The sequence below is a fragment of the Engraulis encrasicolus genome, chromosome 4, assembly GCF_034702125.1.
Source record: "Engraulis encrasicolus isolate BLACKSEA-1 chromosome 4, IST_EnEncr_1.0, whole genome shotgun sequence".
Lineage (NCBI taxonomy): Eukaryota > Metazoa > Chordata > Actinopteri > Clupeiformes > Engraulidae > Engraulis > Engraulis encrasicolus.
In genome coordinates, this window is record NC_085860.1 from 48,110,229 (window position 1) to 48,131,702 (window position 21,474).

The window sequence follows — 21,474 nt, forward strand, 5'->3', positions numbered from 1 at the left end:
CCACTCATGACACCTCTGCAACCCACTTTTGGGTCGCGACCCACCAGTTGAGAAACACTGATCTATAGTATGCATCTTTTTCCATCAAAGAGCACCTTCATATGGCCTACACCTCCAGAACTTCCCTGCAGACCCTCCACACCTGCTCCTTAATGTTGTGCTGCAAGAGCATTACTTCATCATTTGGATGTACAGTAAGAGTTAGAATAGAATAGAATAGAATAGAATAGAATAGCAAAGGAATATAATATAACAGAACAGAATAGAATAGGGGGAAGATTTATTTGGATATTTTTAGATGCATTGTAAATATTTACAGTACACATCTGAAGCAGCATTACCAATCATGTGAAATTAAATAATCTCATAAATAAAATCAAACCCAAAAAACTTTAAACATCTGCAGTACATAGAAAAAATACATTATCCAAACATTTAAAATAATAATTAAAATGTTTTTAGTCTACTAAATAAATGTACAGAGAGCTTCTCATTTGAAGATCACCGTACGATGAATTGTCATTTTTCAAACATTGAAACATTGAACATAAGGCAAGGTGAGTTTAGATGGTGATTCCCATATGAAATGAAAACTATTCAAAAAGACTCAAACCATATAATCACAAACTGAAAAATACATGACACTGAAAAGTCTGAAGGCCAATGCAATGGGCATAAACACATGATAATTCTTTATAGCATCTGAAGGGCAAACTTTGTTATGATCTGACTGATGCCTTTTGACTTTGAATCTGAAACGCTGGTGAAAAACAGTAGTCTGAAAAAACATTCATTTATAAAGGACACATTTGTGCGACACAAAACACTTGGCTTTCATATTGGAGTGGTTGTTCTTTTTGGTTACAAAAATAAACAGTAAAATAGATAATTTTTTCTTTAAAAACAGGACAAGGCACTGGTGTTAACATAATATTCTTATGAAAATATATTACTACAGGTCTTCATACTGATATGTTTCCATCACGTCTGTACAACCCGCATTGCAGGAGCCTACAGCATTGCACAAAGGTAAACAGCCTTTCTGATGTTCAGTGGGTCTTTTGACTGCTGACAGTGAAAAAGAGTTTTTAAAGTCCAGAATCTAGCTTTCTACTGCAACAGCACTGCAAGGTGATAGGACGAGAGCCTTCTGCTCCAACAGCACTGCAAGCTGATAGGACGAGAGCCTTCTGCTCCAACAGCACTGCAAGCTGATTGCGTGACGGCCTCCTCTCGGGCGGCCTCCTCCACCACATAACATGATCAGGTGTTGTCTATCTGGGCTCCCCATTGCTGACAGCAGCCAAAGAGACATGATGCTTGATGTCCAGCAGCCTAGCTCAGCAGAGAAGTGTGTGTGTGTGTGTGTGTGTGTGTGTGTGTGTGTGTGTGTGTGTGTGTGTGTGTGTGTGTGTGTGTGTGTATGTGTACGTGTTTGCTGGTGTGTGTGTTTCGTGTGTGTGTGTGTAGCCAGTCCTATCCATTTCCACCGTGGTCCAGTATGTGCCAGTGGTTTGCCTCCTGGTGAAAGAGTGGGCTGCACCCTTTGACAGTATATATAGACTGCACCACTTCCCTTCACTCCCCCTCACTCACTCACTCACTCACTCATTCAGAGGCAAGCAGAGCACAGGATCAGCCAGAGGAGAGGACGGCCCTGCACTGGACACCGGACTTGATGGACTGCTCATACCTGCACAGACAGACAGACAGACAGAGAGAGACAGAGAGAGAGAGAGAGAGAGAGAGAGAGAGAGAGAGAGAGAGAGAGAGAGAGAGAGAGAGAGAGAGAGAGACAGAGAGAGAGAGAGAGACAGAGAGAGAGAGAGAGACACAGATAGAGAGAGAGAGACAGAGAGAGAGAGAGAGAGAGAGAGAGAGAGAGAGAGAGAGAGAGAACAGAAACATGAACAACTTAATCTGAGTGGAAGGGAATAAGCATTCCAAATAAGAGGACAAATTGCACAAACGACACCAAAAAAGGAAAAATCAAAGGGTGGCTTGCAGTTGCCTGACTACGGTCTGCCTGGTTGTAGGATTTATGTGACCAGACTAAGCTACAAAAGGGAATCTTTTAGCACAGCAGGCAGAAGGCATTGGCCCACATACTGCACATTCACACACGTCTACTGAGGCTGCTCATAAGATTTGTTATGCAACGTCAAATTATAAACGGCACACTGTTTTAAAGCACCAGGACACTCGTGTCCTCCAGCACCGTCCCCGTCTCATATGCCCACACACACACACAGTAAAGACGTCTGCAAAACAAAACGGGTTATCAATGGCTACCAGACGGAAACTGTGGCTGCCTGCAAACTAGTTTAGCAACTTATTTGGGGTAAAGCTGGTACGCTGGTCTGGGAAGAGCTACTGCATTGACAACCGTGAGGACATTTGGAGGCTTGAGATTAATCACTGTCCACAGAAGACGCGTCTCTCAGGTAGGCAGGTGGGAAGGTATGGGGAGAGGACGACAACCAACCAACCAGCACAGCGTGGTGAGAGGCATGCGCTTTCTCTCTCTGGGGCCGGGGGAGAGATGAAGAGGCAGTGGGGGGATTGACAGCGAGAGGCCTACTTTACTTCTATTTCCCCACCGAGAGACTATAATAATTAAAATTCATATAGTATGTACGCACAAACCTCACAGCATAAACTGTCCCTGCAGTTTTGATGAATGCCTCTGCAATCTCTGCACTTGTCTGAAATCCTCCCAATTCCCAACACATGCACACACATCGGTACACTGGACACACACCCACACTGGCTCGCGCACACACGCACACACATACACTTTACACACACACACGCACACGCATGCACACACATACACACGGCACGCGCACCAGTGCTCAAATACACACCAGTGCTCAAATACACACCAGTGCTCAAACACAATGGCGTGCACACGTACGCCTGCACGACGTTACAGTGGCATGACTGGATGGGTGATCTACTTACAACAGAGGGGCTGCTGCTGTGTGTGTGGCTGAGGGGAGTGTGGAGGGGCGGGAGACGGCGCCAGTGACCTGTCCTGCTGGGAATAGACATCCATGGAGGTCTGAGACTGGGTCTCAAACAGAGCTGACAGGGCTGGGGGGGAAGAGAGAGAGAGAGAGCAGACAGGATATCAGCAGGACACATACAATAATACTAAATTAAGAACAATAATAATAATAATTAAAGCCGCAAGCGGCGATGACGGGCCCTCGCACACATGCATTGCAGGGACGGGGCATGCCACCTAGAATGTTGCTATGCCCCCCCCAGGAAAAATGGAGTCTGTACGACGTTCGGTTCACGAGATATTGACGAAAAAGTAATTAGCTTGAATTGGCATTCAAAATTAGCATTAGCATTGTCATGATTAGCATGTTGCTATGACCCCCTAAAACAAAAATGGAGTCTGTGCGACGTTTAGTTCCCAAGATATTGAAGAATTACACTTTTCCTGCAGTTCCTTTGCCTACCACATGGTGGCGCTATACCTTATCTACATTTCAGGCTTATAGAAGAGTTAGTATTCATTATATGCATACATGTGTGCATTTGCACTGTTTTAAAACACTCTAAAGTGAAATGGTGGCCAACTTCCTGTTTTAAAATGCCAAAAAAGTGAAAAAATCTCACTTCCTGTTGGGCGTGGCCATATCGTTGTATGGACTTTATTGTGCGCCTTAGTGAGATACACAACTTAAAAAAAGTCCCGAGTCTGTAGCTCAAAGTAGATGTTGGCCCCGCCCCTTAATGTGTTTGGGGGCGTGGCCTCCATTTCAGGCATATACAAAAGTAAGTATTCATTATATGCATGCATGTGTGCGTTTGCAGGGTTTTAAAACACTCCAAACTGAAATGGTGGCCAACTTCCTGTTTTAAAATGACAAAATAGTCAAAATATGTCACTTCCTGTTGGGCGTGGCCATATCGTTGTATGGACTTTATTGTGCGCCTTAGTGAGATACACAACTTAAAAAAAGTCCCGAGTCTCTAGCTCAAAGTAGATGTTGGCCCCGCCCCTAAACCTGTTTGGGGGCGTGGCCTCCATTTCAGGCATATAGAAAAGTTAGTATTCATTATATGCATACATGTGTGCGTTTGCACTGTTACAAAACACTCCAAACTCAAATGGTGGCCAACTTCCTGTTTTAGAATTAGATACCTAAATTCATGGAGCCGCCATCTTGGCAAATTAAGAGATATGAAAAATTCCTTCGCAATATATCATATTCAATGCCTTGAGCTCATGTCCACAGAATATGAAGTCAATACGATGTACGGTGTAGGACAAGTACGTAAAAGTACGTAAAAAATGCTAAAAAATGCCAAAAAAGTCAAAATATCTCACTTCCTGTTGGGCGTGGCCATATCGTTGTATCGGACTTTATTATGCGCCTTAGTGAGATACACACCCTAAAAAAAGTCCCGAGTCTCTAGCTCAAAGTATATGATGGCCCCGCCCCTAAACGCTTTCGGGGGCGTGGCCTCGTACCCGTGTTCCATCAGGGGTTAATATTCGGCGTCTGAGTAGCGGGGGGAATCTAGAATGTGTGTACCAAGTGGCGTAAGTGTACGAGCACCGGAAGTACCCGGAAAATGGCCCAACGCTACAGACTACTAAGGAGAAAAATAATAATAATCCTTAGGAAAACAATAGGGCTTCGCACCGAGAGGGCGAAGGGCCACCGCGTGGCCCTTGCACTTCGGTGCTCGGGCCCTAATAATAATAATAATAATATCAACAACATCAACAACAACATCAACAACAACAACAAAAACAACAACAACAACAATAATAATAATTAAAGCCGCAAGCGGCGATGACGGGCCCTCGCACACATGCATTGCAGGGACGGGGCATGCCACCTAGAATGTTGCTATGCCCCCCCCCCCAGGAAAAATGGAGTCTGTACGACGTTCGGTTCACGAGATATTGACGAAAAAGTAATTAGCATGAATTAGCATTCAAAATTAGCATTAGCATTGTCATGATTAGCATGTCGCTATGACCCCCTAAAACAAAAATGGAGTCTGTACGACGTTCAGTTCCCAAGATATTGAAGAATTACACTTTTCCTGCAGTTCCTTTGCCTACCACATGGTGGCGCTATACCTTATCTACATTTCAGGCTTATAGAAGAGTTAGTATTCATTATGTGCATACATATGTGCATTTGCACTGTTTTAAAACAGTCTTAAGTGAAATGGTGGCCAACTTCCTGTTTTAAAATGCCAAAAAAGTGAAAAAATCTCACTTCCTGTTGGGCGTGGCCATATTGTTGTATGGACTTTATTGTGCGCCTTAGTGAGATACACAACTTAAAAAAACTCCCGAGTCTGTACCTGAAAGTAGATGTTGGCCCCGCCCCTAAACGTGATTGGGGGCGTGGCCTCCATTTCAGGCATATACAAAAGTTAGTTTTCATTATATGCACATATGTGTACGTTTGCACTGTTACAAAACACTCCAAACTGAAATGGTGGCCAACTTCCTGTTTCAAAAGTCAAAATAAGTGACTTCCTGTTGGGCGTGGCCATATCGTTGTATGGACTTTATTGTTCGCCTTAGTGAGATACACAACTTAAAGAAACTCCCGAGTCTGTAGCTCAAAGTATATGTTGGCCCCGCCCCTAAACGTGTTTGGGGGCGTGGCCTCCATTTCAGGCATATACAAAAGTAAGTATTCATAATATGCATGCATGTGTGCGTTTGCAGGGTTTTAAAACACTCCAAACTGAAATGGTGGCCAACTTCCTGTTTTAAAATGACAAAATAGTCAAAATATGTCACTTCCTGTTGGGCGTGGCCATATCGTTATATGGACTTTATTGTGCGCCTTAGTGAGATACACAACTTTAAAAAAGTCCCGAGTCTCTAGCTCAAAGTAGATGTTGGCCCCGCCCCTAAACCAGTTTGGGGGCGTGGCCTCCATTTCAGGCATTTAGAAAAGTTAGTATTCATTATATGCATACATGTGTGCGTTTGCACTGTTACAAAACACTCCAAACTGAAATGGTGGCCAACTTCCTGTTTTAGAATTAGATAACTAAATTTATGGAGCCGCCATCTTGGCAAATTACGAGATATGAAAAATTCCTCCGCAATATATCATCGTCAATGCCTTAAGCTCATGTTCACGAATATCAAGCTAATCCAATGTATGGTGTAGGACGAGTACGTCAAAGTAAAAAGAAATCCAAAAAAAAATGCCAAAAAAGTCAAAATATCTCACTTCCTGTTGGGCGTGGCCATATCGTTGTATTGGACTTTATTATGCGCCTTGGTGAGATACACATTTTAAAAAAACTCCCGAGTCTGTAGCTCAAAGTATATGTTGGCCCCGCCCCTAAACGTGTCCGGGGATGTGGCCTCATACCCGTGTTCCGTCAGGGGTTCATATTCTGCGTCTGAGTAGCGGTGGGAATCTCCAATGTGTGTACCAAGTGGCGTAAGTGTACGAGCACCGGAAGTACCCGAGAAAAGGCTCAACGTGACAGAAGACTAAGGAGAAAAATAATAATAATAATAATCCTTCGGAAAACAATAGGGCTTCGCACCGAGAGGGCGAAGGGCCACCGCGTGGCCCTTGCACTTCGGTGCTCGGGCCCTAATAATAAATTATTAATAATAATAATAATAATAATCTCAGCAGGACACGTACAGTAAAAATAATTTAATCATAATAATAACAATCTCAGAAGGACACCATACAATAACCCTACAGCTTCTATAAGTAATATGGATGTGGTTCTTCAAAATCAGAAACACCCTGTACACTCTAATAATACATGCTCTAAAGACCATGAATGACAAACAAGGTCAAAATGCTGCTTGCAAATACTCCAGAAGGAACCGACTAATGCCTCTTTTCCACTGCCGTTTTTCTGGTAGGCCTACAGCTCAACACAGCGCAATTCGGCCGCCACTTTTTGCTTTTCGAATAGGCAACACACAGCTCAATCGTAAAGTGGTAGTGACTTTTTAGGAGACTTAAAGTGGGTGTCTTACATCCACACAGAGGAGCCTGATGTGCAGTGACAAAGAATCTCTGACACGATCATTGCTCTAAGTAGACTACCAGAAGGTGGAGATTAAACCAGAGATTCTTTAAGTATATAGAGATATGCCAATGTAATAGGTTTCTATGGGCACCTAACATGACCAGGTTCCGGTCTGCCTAAAGGGGCGTGTCATAATGCTCCTAGCATTGAATAGAACAGTCTGCCTAAAGGGGGATTCCCCCCCCCCCCCTCCCCCTTGCAATAATAGAACCCGGAAACAATGGGCCAATGGAACCTCTCTCTCTACTCTCTCTGATCGTGTTTAAGGTGACATGCAGTACGCGATCGGGTACAGCAGATACCTTTGAGAGTCTTTGAGTCTTTGAGAGCACAATTCGAACGTACTACAGCACCACCATTTACACAACATTTCAACCAGATCGGTCATTGCAATTCCCACACCTGACCAAATGACCGAACAGTTGTCGAACTCCCGCGGACTTCTGGGATAGTAAAGTAGTAGCGAAGTAACTATCATTTGCTTACTGCTAATATGACCGGATATAGAGTCATCTGGGAACAGTTCCTGGTTGAAAACCTACTAGGGTATTCGGATGCATTACATAGTCTAATCCTCAGTGAAGCACATTGAGTTGCATTTGTGTATGAATTGCGCTATGCAAATAAACTTGCCTTGCCTTGCCTTGCCTTATGTTTTGCATTCTACATAGAAAGGCAGCAGAGACTGTCGGATGCAGCCAGGGCCGGATTAAGATGGCCTGGGGCCCCTACAGTAGGCTACATGTTGCTATGGGGCCCCCCAGAGGACAAATTTCCTTATAAATGTACAAAGTTCAAAGTTCAAAGTACTTTATTTGCCATTTGTGCATACATTTGTAGTCCAAGCACATAGGAACTCTTGTGCAGGCCCTCTATCAATAAATAGAATTAAATAGAAAATATAGGAAGACAAAATACATTAAAAAGTGATAAAAATCAAAGAGATCAAAAGAATAATTAAAAAAGGTGGATCAAATGTACATAGCCAGTGTCATACAGTAATTGCTATCTAGGAATTGAGGATAACAGGTCTACCAACTCTACTCAACATCACAGATGAATTTTTCAATATTGCATCTTGTCACAATCTTGCAATTTTCGCTTTTGGCCAATCAGGGGGCCCCTGGCAGGTGGGGGCCCGTAGGCTGCAGCCATATCAAGCCTGTGCATTAATCCGGCCCTGGATGCAGCCTTAGAGTGAGTGCCCTAGTGGACTATAAATGTACCGTATGCTACTGTAAGCAGTGTTGCCAGATTGGGCGGGTGCCCGCCCAATTGGGCTACTTGGGATGAGCGTCGGCGGGCAAAAACGGGAAAAATTGGCCATTTGGCGGTTTTTTAAGCCGTTTTGGGCCCATAGAAGTCAATGTAATTTGTTGAAGTTGGGCGGAATTTAGCGCATTTTTGCGTTTTTTGTGCACCTTTTGGGCGGAATTTGATCAGACACATCTGGCAACACTGACTGTAGTGGTTTGTCTGACGGTAGTTACCTTTGAGAGTGTTGGAGTGAGTCTCTCTCATCCAGACAGATGTGCCTTAGAGTGCACTATAAACAAATGGTGATGGAATATGTGCTTGTGTGTCCGAGTGAGAAAGTCAAGGCAGTGAGCGGGTGACAGTGCTGTTACCTTTGAGAGTCTTGGAGTGACTATCTCCCTCATCCACACATACAGAGTGCACTATAATTTATATCTATAAACACGTGTGATGTGTTGGTATTTCCCTTTGAAAGTCTTGTAGTGGGTGACAGTAGTAGAAGTTACACTTGAGAATCTTGCAGTGAGCGTCTCTCACATTTACACAGAAATGCCTTAGAGTGCACTACATATAATCATGTGTGATAGTGCTGGTACTGTCACTACCTTTGAGAGTCCTGGAGTGAGTGCCTTAGAGCACCATTATTGACGTAACATCTAGTCATTGTGCAATATAAATGTCTGAACCTGTAGGGATTTGTCTGCCTGTGTGATGTGCTGGTGGTCATCTTTGAGAGGCTTAGATTGAAAGAAAGTGAAAGTGAAAGCCCATTGGGAAACTCCAACTCCCATTGTCATTGTGACACAGCACTCCACAGCACACAAGTGAACACTGCACACAACGAAATTGCATTTATGCCTCACCCGTGCAAGGGGGCAGCCCTCAGTGGCGCCCCATGAGGAGCAGTGCGGTGGGACGGTACCATGCTCAGGGTACCTCAGTCATGGAGGAGGATGGGGGAGAGCACTGGTTGATTACTCCCCTCACCAACCTGGCGGGTTGGGAGTCGAACCGGCAACCTCTGGGATGCAAGTCTGACGCCCTAACCGCTTACCCATGACTGCCCAATTGGGTAGATTGGGTGCCTTAGTGCACTATATTGCCCAACAAAAGGCCAAGAGAAGTAACCACACCAACACTGAAGGTTGGGAGTGGGTGCCATAGTTACCAGTGGCTACGTTTACATGAGACATTTCATTTGGAATTAACTCACTTTAATTCTGAATAAAGATTCATTCTGATTTGAAGCCGTCATGTAAACACTTCTTAATTCTGAATTAAAGGAAAGATCAAAGTAAATTCGACTGAACTATTTAATTCGGAATTAAAAACATCATGTAAACGTAGTGTTTGAGAGTCTTGGAGCGGGTGCCAGTGTAGTTACCCTTGAGAGTCTTGGAGTGAGTATCTCCAACATCTTCACAGACGGTGGTGAGGAACTCGTCCACCTGCTTGAGGGAGAGGGAGTTGTGCAGCGTCTCAAGGGGATATATAGAGGGCACCATGGAACAGCCTTCGAACCCTGTACACAGACACACACATACGCACACACACACACGAAAACACAGCGTTCAAAATGTATCCAATTCAACACACGTCATGTCACACATGCCCAACTTCCCAGGTCCAAGAATTTCTCTCAAGACACAGACACTCACTCACACACACTTTGATCGACACATCTCCAAACAATGGTGTTTTAGAGAGAGAAAGAGAGAGAAACAGTCACACTTTGTTCCCCCCGTGATCAAAGGTCAAAGAATTATGACGGACCCCCAAGCAGCACGGACGGAGAAGCATGCCATCAGCCGAGCTACATTACATACCAACCACATCCCAACACTGAATTCAAAGCCTCAAATGGATCATAAGTAAGTGCACAACTTGTGTAGAGGAAAAGCTTTGCAATGTAGTATGTGTGTAAATAGTGTGTAGAGGAAAAGCTTTGCAATGTAGTATGTGTGTAAATAGTGTGTACAGCGTATACACAGTTTGAACTGTATACATAGTGTATAGAATATTACATTAAATAACGTAATGTATATACAATATATGTTAGCATTCAGTAAACTACTGTATTACAGTGGAGTGTGTACTGAAAATGTGTTTATTCACCAAACGTCCTACTGTAATGCTATCCAAGAAAGGAGCCATGCAGTAACTACATGAATTTAAAACCATTACCAGTACCTAGGTACATGTTTGATTAGGCAGGGTTTTATGGATTTTCTTAATAGGAAAAATTATTCAGATAAAGTCTTATGAAGGGAAAGAGTTCAAACTTAATTTAACCTTCAGGTTTGTAGGCCAGTGTGGTGCAACAAAGCCATGTTCACACGGGCACTGTCTACGCCACCATGCACTGTAGTATGCACGCGTGTTGGCTACTTGTGAACAATCCAGATGCCTGGCTAATTCCTCACTGGAGATGACACGAGAGCTGCCTCGACTGCAATGCAGCATTTGGCCAATAGCAACTTCACAGCTCACTTTTCTGGGATCTAGGAGCCCCAGCCAAGGCTAAAGTAATCAATCATCATTGGGTTGCACACTCCAACACATAGAGTAGGGAGCTGCTGAGGGCCTCGTGCAGCCAGCTGCAATGTGTCATGTCATTGGAACGAGGTAGAGGAATGCTGTATCAGTTAGTCAGTGATCTGTGGCATCTTCCTCTCTGTCGCACTTAGAGAGACAAACAAACTCTAATTTCACTGCATGTTATTATGTTCTGTGCTGTTATTCTATGCAGTTGAAGGAGAGGATTGCGCACATCCCAGGGAAAGGTGCAGGACGAAGGGCAACTGTAGTTTTCAGAGTGAGAAGTCTGCACACTTAGAATCCTTTCTGTTGTATTTTATTTTTTCATGGCTGGATAACCTTTCGACCTCAACGGTCTTCTTCAGATTCTCCAGGCTGTTATTCTATGCATTCAGCAAATAAAAATCCTTGCATCCTTGCAACAGAGTCTCTCTCGCTTCACTGCTATGGGTGTGGTGTTCTTGCATTCACACACAAACAAATGGGTCATCAGCGCAGGATTTGTTCTCTGTTCTTAAAGACAGAATGCACTCTTCTCCCTCTCCTGTAGACATATACTGAAAAGGGGATACAGTCTTAACCCATTGAAGCTCAATGCTGCATTTACGCAACATTGACCTAGGCGCCTGGAGCTCCATGGACACAGCAATCAGGCTCATGAGAATCAAGACTTTTTATTGAAAATATGAGTATGTTCGAGCTAAATGAACACATTCCAATGCAAGATGGGGGTCTTATTAAGGTTTTTATTGGCCGAAGGTACCTTTTCCCAAAAAGGGCTTCGGCATTTAGTAGGTGATTTTTTGTAGGTGTCTTCTCAGGTTTAAATGGATTAAATAACACATCGATCCATCTGACAAGGTGACATGCCTGACAAACTCCTGAAAAAGGACATTTCAGCTTTCTTTTGTTTACAAATTTGTGACATAGGTTGAAACATTGAAACTCGGACCCTAATCCTAACCTCAACTCAATGCAGAGTTTCAACAGTTAACTACAAAGTATCAGTATGTTTGAAAAGCTTTTAAAAGGAGGTTTTAAATGCTGTCAGAGTGTTCTACAGTGAACCTTTGAGCTATATTGTGTGCCATGGCCCAGGGTCTACAAACAGTGGGTTCACAACCTATGAGCACCAACAAGGGAAGTTTGGCTTTTCGCAATGACACCCAAAAGACAAACTGCTGTGTCTCCCTGAAGTAAACAGAGTGAAAGGCAAGAGGTGTCTCTTGATGTGTGTAGAGATTTAATTAAAGAATCTCAGGTTTAGTGAGGCAGTCACAGCCTCGTCAATCAGGTGGAGAGCAGAGGGGTGGGGCGGTGTGTGTGTGTGTGTGTGTGTGTGTGTGTGTGTGTGTGTGTGTGTGTGTGTGTGTGTGTGTGTGTGTGTGTGTGTGTGTGTGTGTGTGTGTGTGTGTGTTAGTAGTAGCAGGGGGTCATAAGTCTCCAATAACCACAGTGGTTGCATGTGTATTTGCTACACTGCCATTTCCACATTCCATTTGACATGACAAGTATGGTACTGCCCCACTGCCTCTGAATAAGGAGTACTGCAGGGTGTCCCGCAGGGTCCCACTGTCCTAGCAGCACCCACCTCTCCCTGCTATACCGTTGGCTCTCTCTCTCCCTCTCTCTCCCTCTCTGGATAAGAATTACTGCTCTTAAAGTGTAGACCCACCCTCGAAGCAGAACCTACCGCTCTCTGCTCCATCTTAAGTTCTTTCTTTCTTTCGCTCTCTCACTCTCTCTCACTCTCTCTCCCTCTCTGAATCAGGATTACTGCTCTGTAGACCCACTGTCAGAGCAGCACCCTCCTTTCTGCTTTCTTCTTTAGCTCCCTCTCCCTTTCTTCTTTTCTTTCACCCTTTCTTCTTTTCTTTCATTCTTTTCCTTTTTTCCCCTATTTTTTTCTCTTTGTTTCTTTCTCTTTTTTCCTCTCTCCCACCCCCTCCCCCCTCCATTTCTCACCCCCTCATCTGATTCATCTCCGAATGTCTGAGGAAATTCAACATTCCACTCACATAGCAACTGCAGCTTGGATCAGGCAGCACAATGATCCCTCACCGTCCTATCACATATTCATTTACATGAGGAAGAAAGGGAGGAGAGGAAAAGAGTGAAATGAAGTGTAGAACAGAGAGAGAGAGAGAGAGAGAGAGAGAGAGAGAGAGAGAGAGAGAGAGAGAGAGAGAGAGAGAGAGAGAGAGAGAGAGAGAGAGAGAGAGTAATGACAAGGGGTGTAGGAGAGAGAGAGAGAGAGAGAGAGAGAGAGAAATGACAAGGGGTGTAGGAGAAGAGAGAGATTAAGAGATGAGAAACAGCGCAGAGCATAAAAAGGAGACAGATAAAAAGGACTGTGAAAGAGGCAGAGAAAGAGAGGGGCTGGAGAGAGAGAGGAACAGAACGAGATCCAGACAAAATGAGTAAGCACTGATGCACAGTGATACTGAAAGGTAAAAAACCCATCACTGAATGCGTGTTCTGCAGAATGCCATGTCATAGAAGTGTACTACACATGCTAATATAAGAAAACATTGAGAATACTTGACGCAAAATGGTCAGTGTGTGGGAGCTTTATAGTTCTGTTTGATCAGTGACCTATGGGTCATCTCCAGCCCACCTGTCAGCTGAGGTGTGCAAAAAAAAATCCCAAATTGTTTCAAAAATATCATACCCTACTACTGTGCTGCAGGCTGCAATACTGCATCACCCCGCTGACTGAAACACTTCATCTGTGTACCAGCTCATCGCATTGTCCTAGATTCTCAGTTACTCAACAGAGTGAGAGAAAAAAAAAGTCAATACTTATCAAGCCCTGAGCCAAACATAAAGCTACTTTACTCTGTGCCAAATGCACACACAAAAAAACATCCAACTTCTTTACAAATGAGAAGAGAATAGAATGCAAAGTCATTCCCTGTCCAAAAGGTTTTTTCTGTTTAGTCTGCAACATTCTATTCAGTGGTTAACATTGGAAGATAAGAGTGTTCACAGCTCTCCCTCTCTGCTGTGTGTGTGCGCACGTGTGCGTGTGTGTGTGCGTGCGTGTGCGTGCGCCCGCATGTGTGTGTGTGTACTGTATGTTGGGGAGACGTACCGTAAGCCCTACAGCTTAACCAGATGCATTCTCAATGTCAGCCCTCCTCAGAGGATGCAGTCAAACGCAGGTACAGTAATCACAAACCCATTCATGAAACCCATTCATGATGCATGAGGGAAGGGGGTGCATTTGTTGGGGGGTGGGGGGGTGTTGGGTGCACCACTCTCCAAGAAACGGTTTGAACAACACAATGCATTGTGCACAAGAGCATTGTGATCGGGGGTGCAAGCCAAAGCTTTCCGGTGCTTTGCTCTCCGAGAAAACATGCGGACACACTGGAAAGGGCAAAAACAAAACACATCCGTGATATTTCAGCAAAAGAAATTCACTGGATGTTCACTGTGGAGTGACTCGCACAGAGTATTGAGTCGGGGGCTTTTTGGAAATGATGCTTGCTGCCCTCGTACCCTGCACCCTCCTCAGGGGGTCCAGACATGCACACACAGCCATGAATGGAAGAGGAAGATCAGAGGAGGACAGACTACAGGCGAGAGAGACGGGAGTCATCACGGCAGAAGGAGAGGAGAGAGGGAGCAGACGCAAGCAGCATTTATGATGGGACATGGGAGCAGGAACCAGAGGCAGGAAGAGAAAAGGGCGGTGGGTGGTGAGGAAGAGAGGGATGAAGAGAGGACAGAAAGACAAATACAAAAACGAAATTCTATGAGGAGGAACATCAAGAGAAAGTGAGGAAGAAGGAAAACAGACAAAGAGAAAGGAAAGAACATAACACACACACACACAAAACAAACACCCGAGGAGAGAAGACGAGACAGAGAGAGTGTGGAGAATAGGAGAATAGCAAAAAACAAGGGGGGAGGGGGACAGAGCTGAAAGATTGTAGTAAGTGTAGGTGGGTGTAGGGTACAGAGATGGTGGTAGGATGGCACGGCAGTGGTGAGCTGGGGGGGGGGCGTGGGAGAGGGGGGGTAGGCAGACGATATATGCGGGCTAGTGGGCAGACGGGCAGGGCAGGGCAGGGCAGGGCAGGCAGCGGGTGGGGGCACCAGAGGCTTGCCGACCAGATAGGCACTCGGGGAGCTCCTGGCCTGATCTCAGCCACTTGGTGAGCAGGCGGAGGTGGTAGGAGCACTGGTGGAGGTGCTGGGTCATAGCAGGATCAATGGAGAGAGCCCGCAGCAGCTGGGACACATACTGCTCCTCCTCGGGCTCTGGAGGGGGGGGGGGTTGGAGGAGGAGGGGAAGAGAGGGAGGGAGGATAAGGTGAGGAAGAAGGGAGGGAGGGAAGAAGGCAGTAGGGGAGAGAGGGAAAAGAAAGGGGCAGAAAGTAAAGGAATTGGATTAGTGGGAATAGAGAGGTGAAAAAAAGCGAGAAGACACAAAAGGCAAGAGGAGTAGGGGGAAGAAAGACAGACAGAAAGAAAGAAAGACAGACAGACAGAAAGAAAGACAGAAAGAAAGAAAGAAAGAAAGAAAGAAAGAAAGAAAGAAAGAAAGAAAGAAAGAAAGAAAGAAAGAAAGAAAGAAGAAGAGTGAGACAAGGAAGAGGAATGAAGGGAGAGAAAATTGAGTATTTGTGAGGAAAATGGATAGATTCGGTGAGAGGATAAGTGTGACAAGTACACAGAGTGAGGGGACGGTGGAGTAGAAGAGGCAGACACAGGGGAAGTTGGACAGAGAGGATAATGTGATGGAGAAGATGAAACGCTTGCGTCCTCACTACAGCATGACTCATCTGCATCAAGGCTGGCCTGACCCTGCTACGGTTGCCAGTCACCACCACTAGGGGCACTCCAATGCACAAACACACAGAGACAGCTGTGTACACACAACCAGAGAGGGTCCGCATCACAAGAGCTTGTTAATATTCAGGAAAAAAATGACTAATGAATTTTATAGACTTGAATATTGATTGCAAAATGATAACAATGTGACAGTCAAAACCTTACGTACACAGCTGAATTGTTATATTTGTTGTTATTACATGTTTTACACATCATGATGACACTTGTCGTATATGATATTATGCATCTACAAAATGGGGGATATACACATGGCTTAACTTGGCGCTTAACACCTTAGCATTCAAAGATCAGTTTTCAAGCCCTTCTCTGCTGAGAAAACGGTATGTTTACAAAGTGTTGTTGCATTACAACGGAATTACATAACCATGTTAAAAGCCCAGACAGAAATAGATCAAAGCAGCGACATACAGATCACAGGCTCTCATCACACGCACACACACGCACACACACACACACGCGCACGCACGAACACACACACGCGCACGCACGAACACACACACACGAACACACACACACACACACACGAACACACACACACACACACGAACACACACACACACACGTACACACAGACACAGACACAGACACACACACACACACACACACAAAAACACACAAACACACACACACACACACACACACGCACACACGCACACACGCACACACGCACACACGCACACACGCACACACACACACACACACACACACACACACACACACACGTATACTGTTAATGCACCTTATGACCAAATTAATTACACACAAAAACTGTATATAATTGTCTATAATTCAAGTTTGTAAATCACTGGTTCTCAAAGTAACCACAGGCACTACTGGGGGCCTTTGGCGCAATGACAGGGGGTCAGTGGAAACAATACATGAAAATACATGTGCTACATTGCATTACACTTTACTACAGCACCCTGTACTACTGTGGAAGGAATCACAGACAAAACAGTTAGACAGTACGCCCACGTTTTAACAAAAATAAACTGTTCCTACATCTAGTAGTCCACACTTTTGCTTTTTAAACTATTCACATTAAACTACATATTTGAAGCAATTGTGGTAATTAACTTTGTGGGGCAATGATGATGCTGAGCAGAAAATGTTCTGCTCGATCAGCCAAATATGTTTGAGAACCCCTTCCTTAAGTGTCTTTGGCCTTGGTCTTCCTCCAAGCTGCAAGAGGGGACCACCATCTTCTAATGACCATCCCATGCTGACCAGGGACAGCCATAAAGTAGCTGCATCTGTTAAAGCATCACTAAGTAGTCTTTTCAGACGTATGATGCTTGCAAAATTATTTCAGTGCTTTACCACCTTATATAAAGAAGTGAAAGGCACTTGTAAATGTGATTCACTATCCTCCATAGGCTCTAACGACCGTGGGTACATAAGATGAGGAGTGTCTGTCATCGGTTGTTGTTATTTTATGTTAGCTATCTTTCTGCACATATTGAGTAATTGTCATTTACCATCACTGAAAGCTAGCCTACAAGGCTAGGGTTGTATATGACAAATACATTGCTCTCTTGTACTCTTCAGGCCAGAGAACCACAGAGACGGTCCTACTCCTCCTAACTCAAATATGGAGGGTGGAAAAGCACATTTTTAAGTGCACCCCACCCTGTAACAATTGGAAGAACCACTGAAGCAATTTTGGAAAGATTATTTTAAGGTTAAGAAATCGACTTAGTCAGTGCTCCTTTAATTTTCTAAAACTGAAAAGACATTGAAACATTGAAAGACATTCTTTATCTTAAGAAGGGGGAGCTCGTTTGTCTTCTGAAAGAACACAGAAAATGCCAAGAGAGCAGCAAATGTTGTTCTCGCTCACATGAAAATATTGAAATCCACAAGACCACAAGACATGCCTTCTATTTGTAAATCTGAAGATGGACCCTGGTATCCTTTACCTGCTCTTTGTGGCACCTGATTTTGCCGAGCGGACTTTTGTTTCAACAGCATTGAAAAACATTCATTGCAGTTTTCAGATGGGAAAAAAACAAAAGTCACTCACACACACACACACACAAACACACACAGATTCCCATTACAAAGGCTGAAGGAGACAGATAACCTTCAGGCCCTCAGGTGCGGTGAAAGGGTTAAACAATTCCCCAACCAAAAAAAAAAAGTGTGGAATGAGAAAGATTAACTCGGATAAGACACAAGTGCACAGACACACACTCACAAAAGAGAAAATATATCTCCAGACACATCTCAGATGATATATTGATATACACAGCTGCATGCATATATCCATTCGGAGGAAGTGGTGGGGAGGGGAAAGGAGTATCATCAACATCAGCATCCACCAGTGTGTTCATAGAGCACAAGTGAATTAGAGGAACTCAGAGGAGGTGAATTAAAACATAAAAAAACAAGAGGAAAAAAAAAACGTGAGGAGTCATCTCACAGTGAGAAGAAGGTTCTGGAAACCAAAAAAAAGTAGGCTGTCGGAGTGAGCCGCAATTATGCCACGGAGTAATTACAGTGGAGATGAAGGGAGAGAGAGATGCTCTCCTTTCAGTGGGCATGCAAGGCAGAGGAAGGGGAGGGGTGGAGGAGAGGGAGGAGGGGCAGAAGGAACTAGGAAACAGCAGACATACCGTTAGTCGGATGCCTGGCATATGACACAGAAAATCTCTTTACTGCCGGAATAGAGAACATCTCTGAGGAGATAAAAGAGGCAACGTGGTGTTACTGACAAAGCACTGCACGGAGCATGTGTAGTGTTCTTCAATCATAATATGGCCCTGTGTGTGTGTGTGTCTCTGTGTGTGTGTGTGTGTGTGTGTGTCTCTGTGTGTGTGTGTGTGTGTGTGTGTGTGTGTGTCTATGTGTGTGTGTGTGTGTGTGTTCACGCTTTCCTACACTTTGACTAGGTTCAGAATGTGTGTGTGTGTGTGTGTGTGTGTGTGTGTATGTGTGTGTGTGTGTGTGTGTGTGTGTGTATGTATCTGAGAGAGAGAGGGGAAGAGAGAGACAAAGAAAGAGAAAGATGCAGAGTTTGATAGAGACGGGAAGTGTGTGTGTGTGTGTGTGTGTGTGTGTGTGTGTGTGTGTGCGCGCGCGCACGTGTGTGTGTGTAAAAGCAAGACACAGAAACAAGAGAGTCAAAGAGAAACAAAAACACAAAAATGAGTCAAAGAAAATGAACACAGGACGGATACAGATACACAGAGAGAGAGAGAGAGAGAGAGAGAGAGAGAGAGAGAGACTTTGAGAGTTGAAGAGAAAGGGAGAGTACTTCTGTACTGATGCCATGAATTGCACACCTTCCTTGTCAGAACAGATTTTGCCGCTTTGAGACACCTGCCTGTCATTCTGCTTTCTCAACAAACAAGACTCAATTAAATCTGATGGCAATACTACATCCTGTGATTCCCATCTCCAAAACACTTTATATGCTAAACCTCGCTCAATGGAACTGATCTAGGTCATTTATATGCACTCGAGCCACAATTCAGCTGTAACAACCCCTCCAAACATGTCTTGCTTGCTTGGTGTCATCCATTCAACCATTTATTTGGGGCTGAGGAAAGCAAATTTGGTATATACGTAGCTTGTGTGCTAGTCAGGGAGCCTGGCTTTTGAAAGGAACCCAACACCACCATGACACGACAGTATTTTTTCTTTGACTGGCTTTTCCCTTGAAGCACACTGGCACCTGCTGGCTGAGAGTGCCACTGCACACTGCAGCATATGGAACGCTCTGCGACGAGCATGCTGGGAAACTGAGTCATGCAAGAGCCTACTGACAAATCAGACAGCCAGAAAGCTGGAGCCACAAAGTGATCCACACAAGTTCCTAAAACTAGCCAATTCTGAATTGTCCTGTTTCTGACCCATCCTGAACATTGTCAAAATCAAAATCAATCAAAATCAAACATCAAAATCTGTACAATAGTGTTTACGCAATCCTACTAACCAAAAAACAAACAAAACAAAAATCACAAATTCACTGTCATACAATGTGCTGACTGATCATATGCCAATCCAAAGGTGACTGCAAGCTGAGGCTTGTATGATGCTCTCTTGCTCCCATGCATAGGAGGGTATACAAGGGTTTCCCGTTTGTAAACATTCCTGTCTGCGCATGAAGCTTGGGGTCTCTCTTCAACCTCTGATTGTCGGAAACAGCTGTCACTCAAAAATGTGCTCACGTGGTTGGCTGTTTAGAATTTTGCCCCTCCTCACAGCGTGAATATTTGTAAACAGGAAGCCTATGTATAGGTTTTAAAGCTGTCTACAAGCCCTTCCACACAACCTCCATGGTGGGGGAGTTGCCCGAGTTATGGTAATAATAGCAGACACGGTTGATAAGGATGTCATATCAACTATCCTGGGTAATACCACAATAATCAGGCACAGCAGACAATACGGTTCCCAGGCCTGAACTACAGTATTCACAATCTCGAAGGACATATGAAAACTACGGGAGTGGCAAGTATTGTAAGACATGAGGTTTGGGTGTTTACTGAGGGTTGACTGCGGGACATGTACGGGTTGACATGAAGATGAGCAGTCGATCGGCGGGCAGAAGGGAATGGTAATCCACAGCTTTACCGCACTTTAAAGGGACACTGTGCAGGAAATAGTCAAAAAGGGTACTGCAACAATGCTGCTCATTGAAACTGGGCTGCCAATTGCCAAATTTGATCTTTACATTAACGTTTTCTAAGTAATAAACAAATATTTTCTAGTATGGTCCAAGTAGAGTCATTTTTGCAGCTAAAAATGGCTATTTTTGGAAATTCAAAATGGCGGACCATGGAGAAGATCCCCCTTTTCATGTATGAAAAGTGCAATTTTCCCAGTCATAATGAATACTTAGAATTTGATGGTGGTGGTAAGTATTCATGAAAAATGTAACATTAGTGAATGGGCAGCATGAATTCTGGAAATAAACAACTAAAAATCTCACACAGTGTCCCTTTAAGAGGTGCAACTGGATTGGCGGTAAGAACGGTCTCAGTTGCGCCAGAGGACTTTATGGTGCTACGGGCCCTTCTATTAGACTAGCTTGGCCATCTCAGCAGGGAATCTATTCACAGTTATTCAAGAAGGTGATGAACATGATGGTAGTCTAATGACTGATGACTGGTTATCACCTGACAGTGGACAGATTGCACTTGGCTGGAGTCGCAGTACTTGGAAGCTGAGTATTCAAGCATGACGTGAGGTTGTCCAAGGAGATCAAGCTACACTTTAAAAAGGCCTCACAATTAACTGCTCTGATGAAAATGTGTGGAAGTGAAGGCTACCAATATACTGATACTTTGTACCGATACATATTTAAAGGCATGGTGAAGATTAGGGTTTGGGTTAGGGTTAGCTCACTGCAAAGTATTAAAATTGTGCTTTACGCATGCTAACACAGCTGTGATATTGACACAATATCTTAGCAAACTTTAGACCTATATCCTACCATTTGGTGCACTCTCTTTAGCAATGAAAATGAAAAGGTAATGTGTTCAATTGCCTTTGGGGAAAAAAATAGACAAGTTCTGAGGTCTACGGCTTTGAGTTGATGTATGGTTTCTCTTTTCTCATCTTTAGGCTACAGAGACCGCACAAACAATTCAAATGGTGGGACAAGCCTAGAATGTTCAAACGTTCTCCTTGACTGGAGCCAATGTCACGAAGGGGGGGGGGGGGGGGCGGGGGCAGATGCCACTGATCCCTGAATGTGTTTTATAGTAGCAGACCCATGACGGGAGGAATCTGGACCATCTAGAAAACGGT

The 21,474-nt window shown here is 44.2% G+C and overlaps 1 protein-coding gene across 7 annotated transcripts in view; it reads right to left on the bottom strand.

Moving 5' to 3' along the window:
• Window positions 1–263: 263 nt before the first annotated feature.
• Window positions 264–21,474, bottom strand: part of ppip5k1b (diphosphoinositol pentakisphosphate kinase 1b) — a 64,563-nt gene continuing 43,352 nt past the window's right edge. For 3 of the 7 annotated variants that reach the window (XM_063197588.1, XM_063197592.1, XM_063197589.1), the window contains 4 exons: window positions 18,336–18,398; window positions 9,704–9,841; window positions 2,965–3,096; window positions 264–1,693 (listed from right to left, as the gene is read on the bottom strand). In XM_063197588.1, the coding sequence (XP_063053658.1) occupies window positions 1,605–1,693; window positions 2,965–3,096; window positions 9,704–9,841; window positions 18,336–18,398 (422 nt within the window). In that variant the 3' untranslated portion in view covers window positions 264–1,604. Of the gene's footprint in view, window positions 1,694–2,964; window positions 3,097–9,703; window positions 9,842–14,976; window positions 15,127–18,335; window positions 18,399–21,474 lie in introns of all 7 variants that reach the window. The other 4 variants (XM_063197591.1, XM_063197590.1, XM_063197586.1 and 1 more) reach the window with 2 other exon arrangements.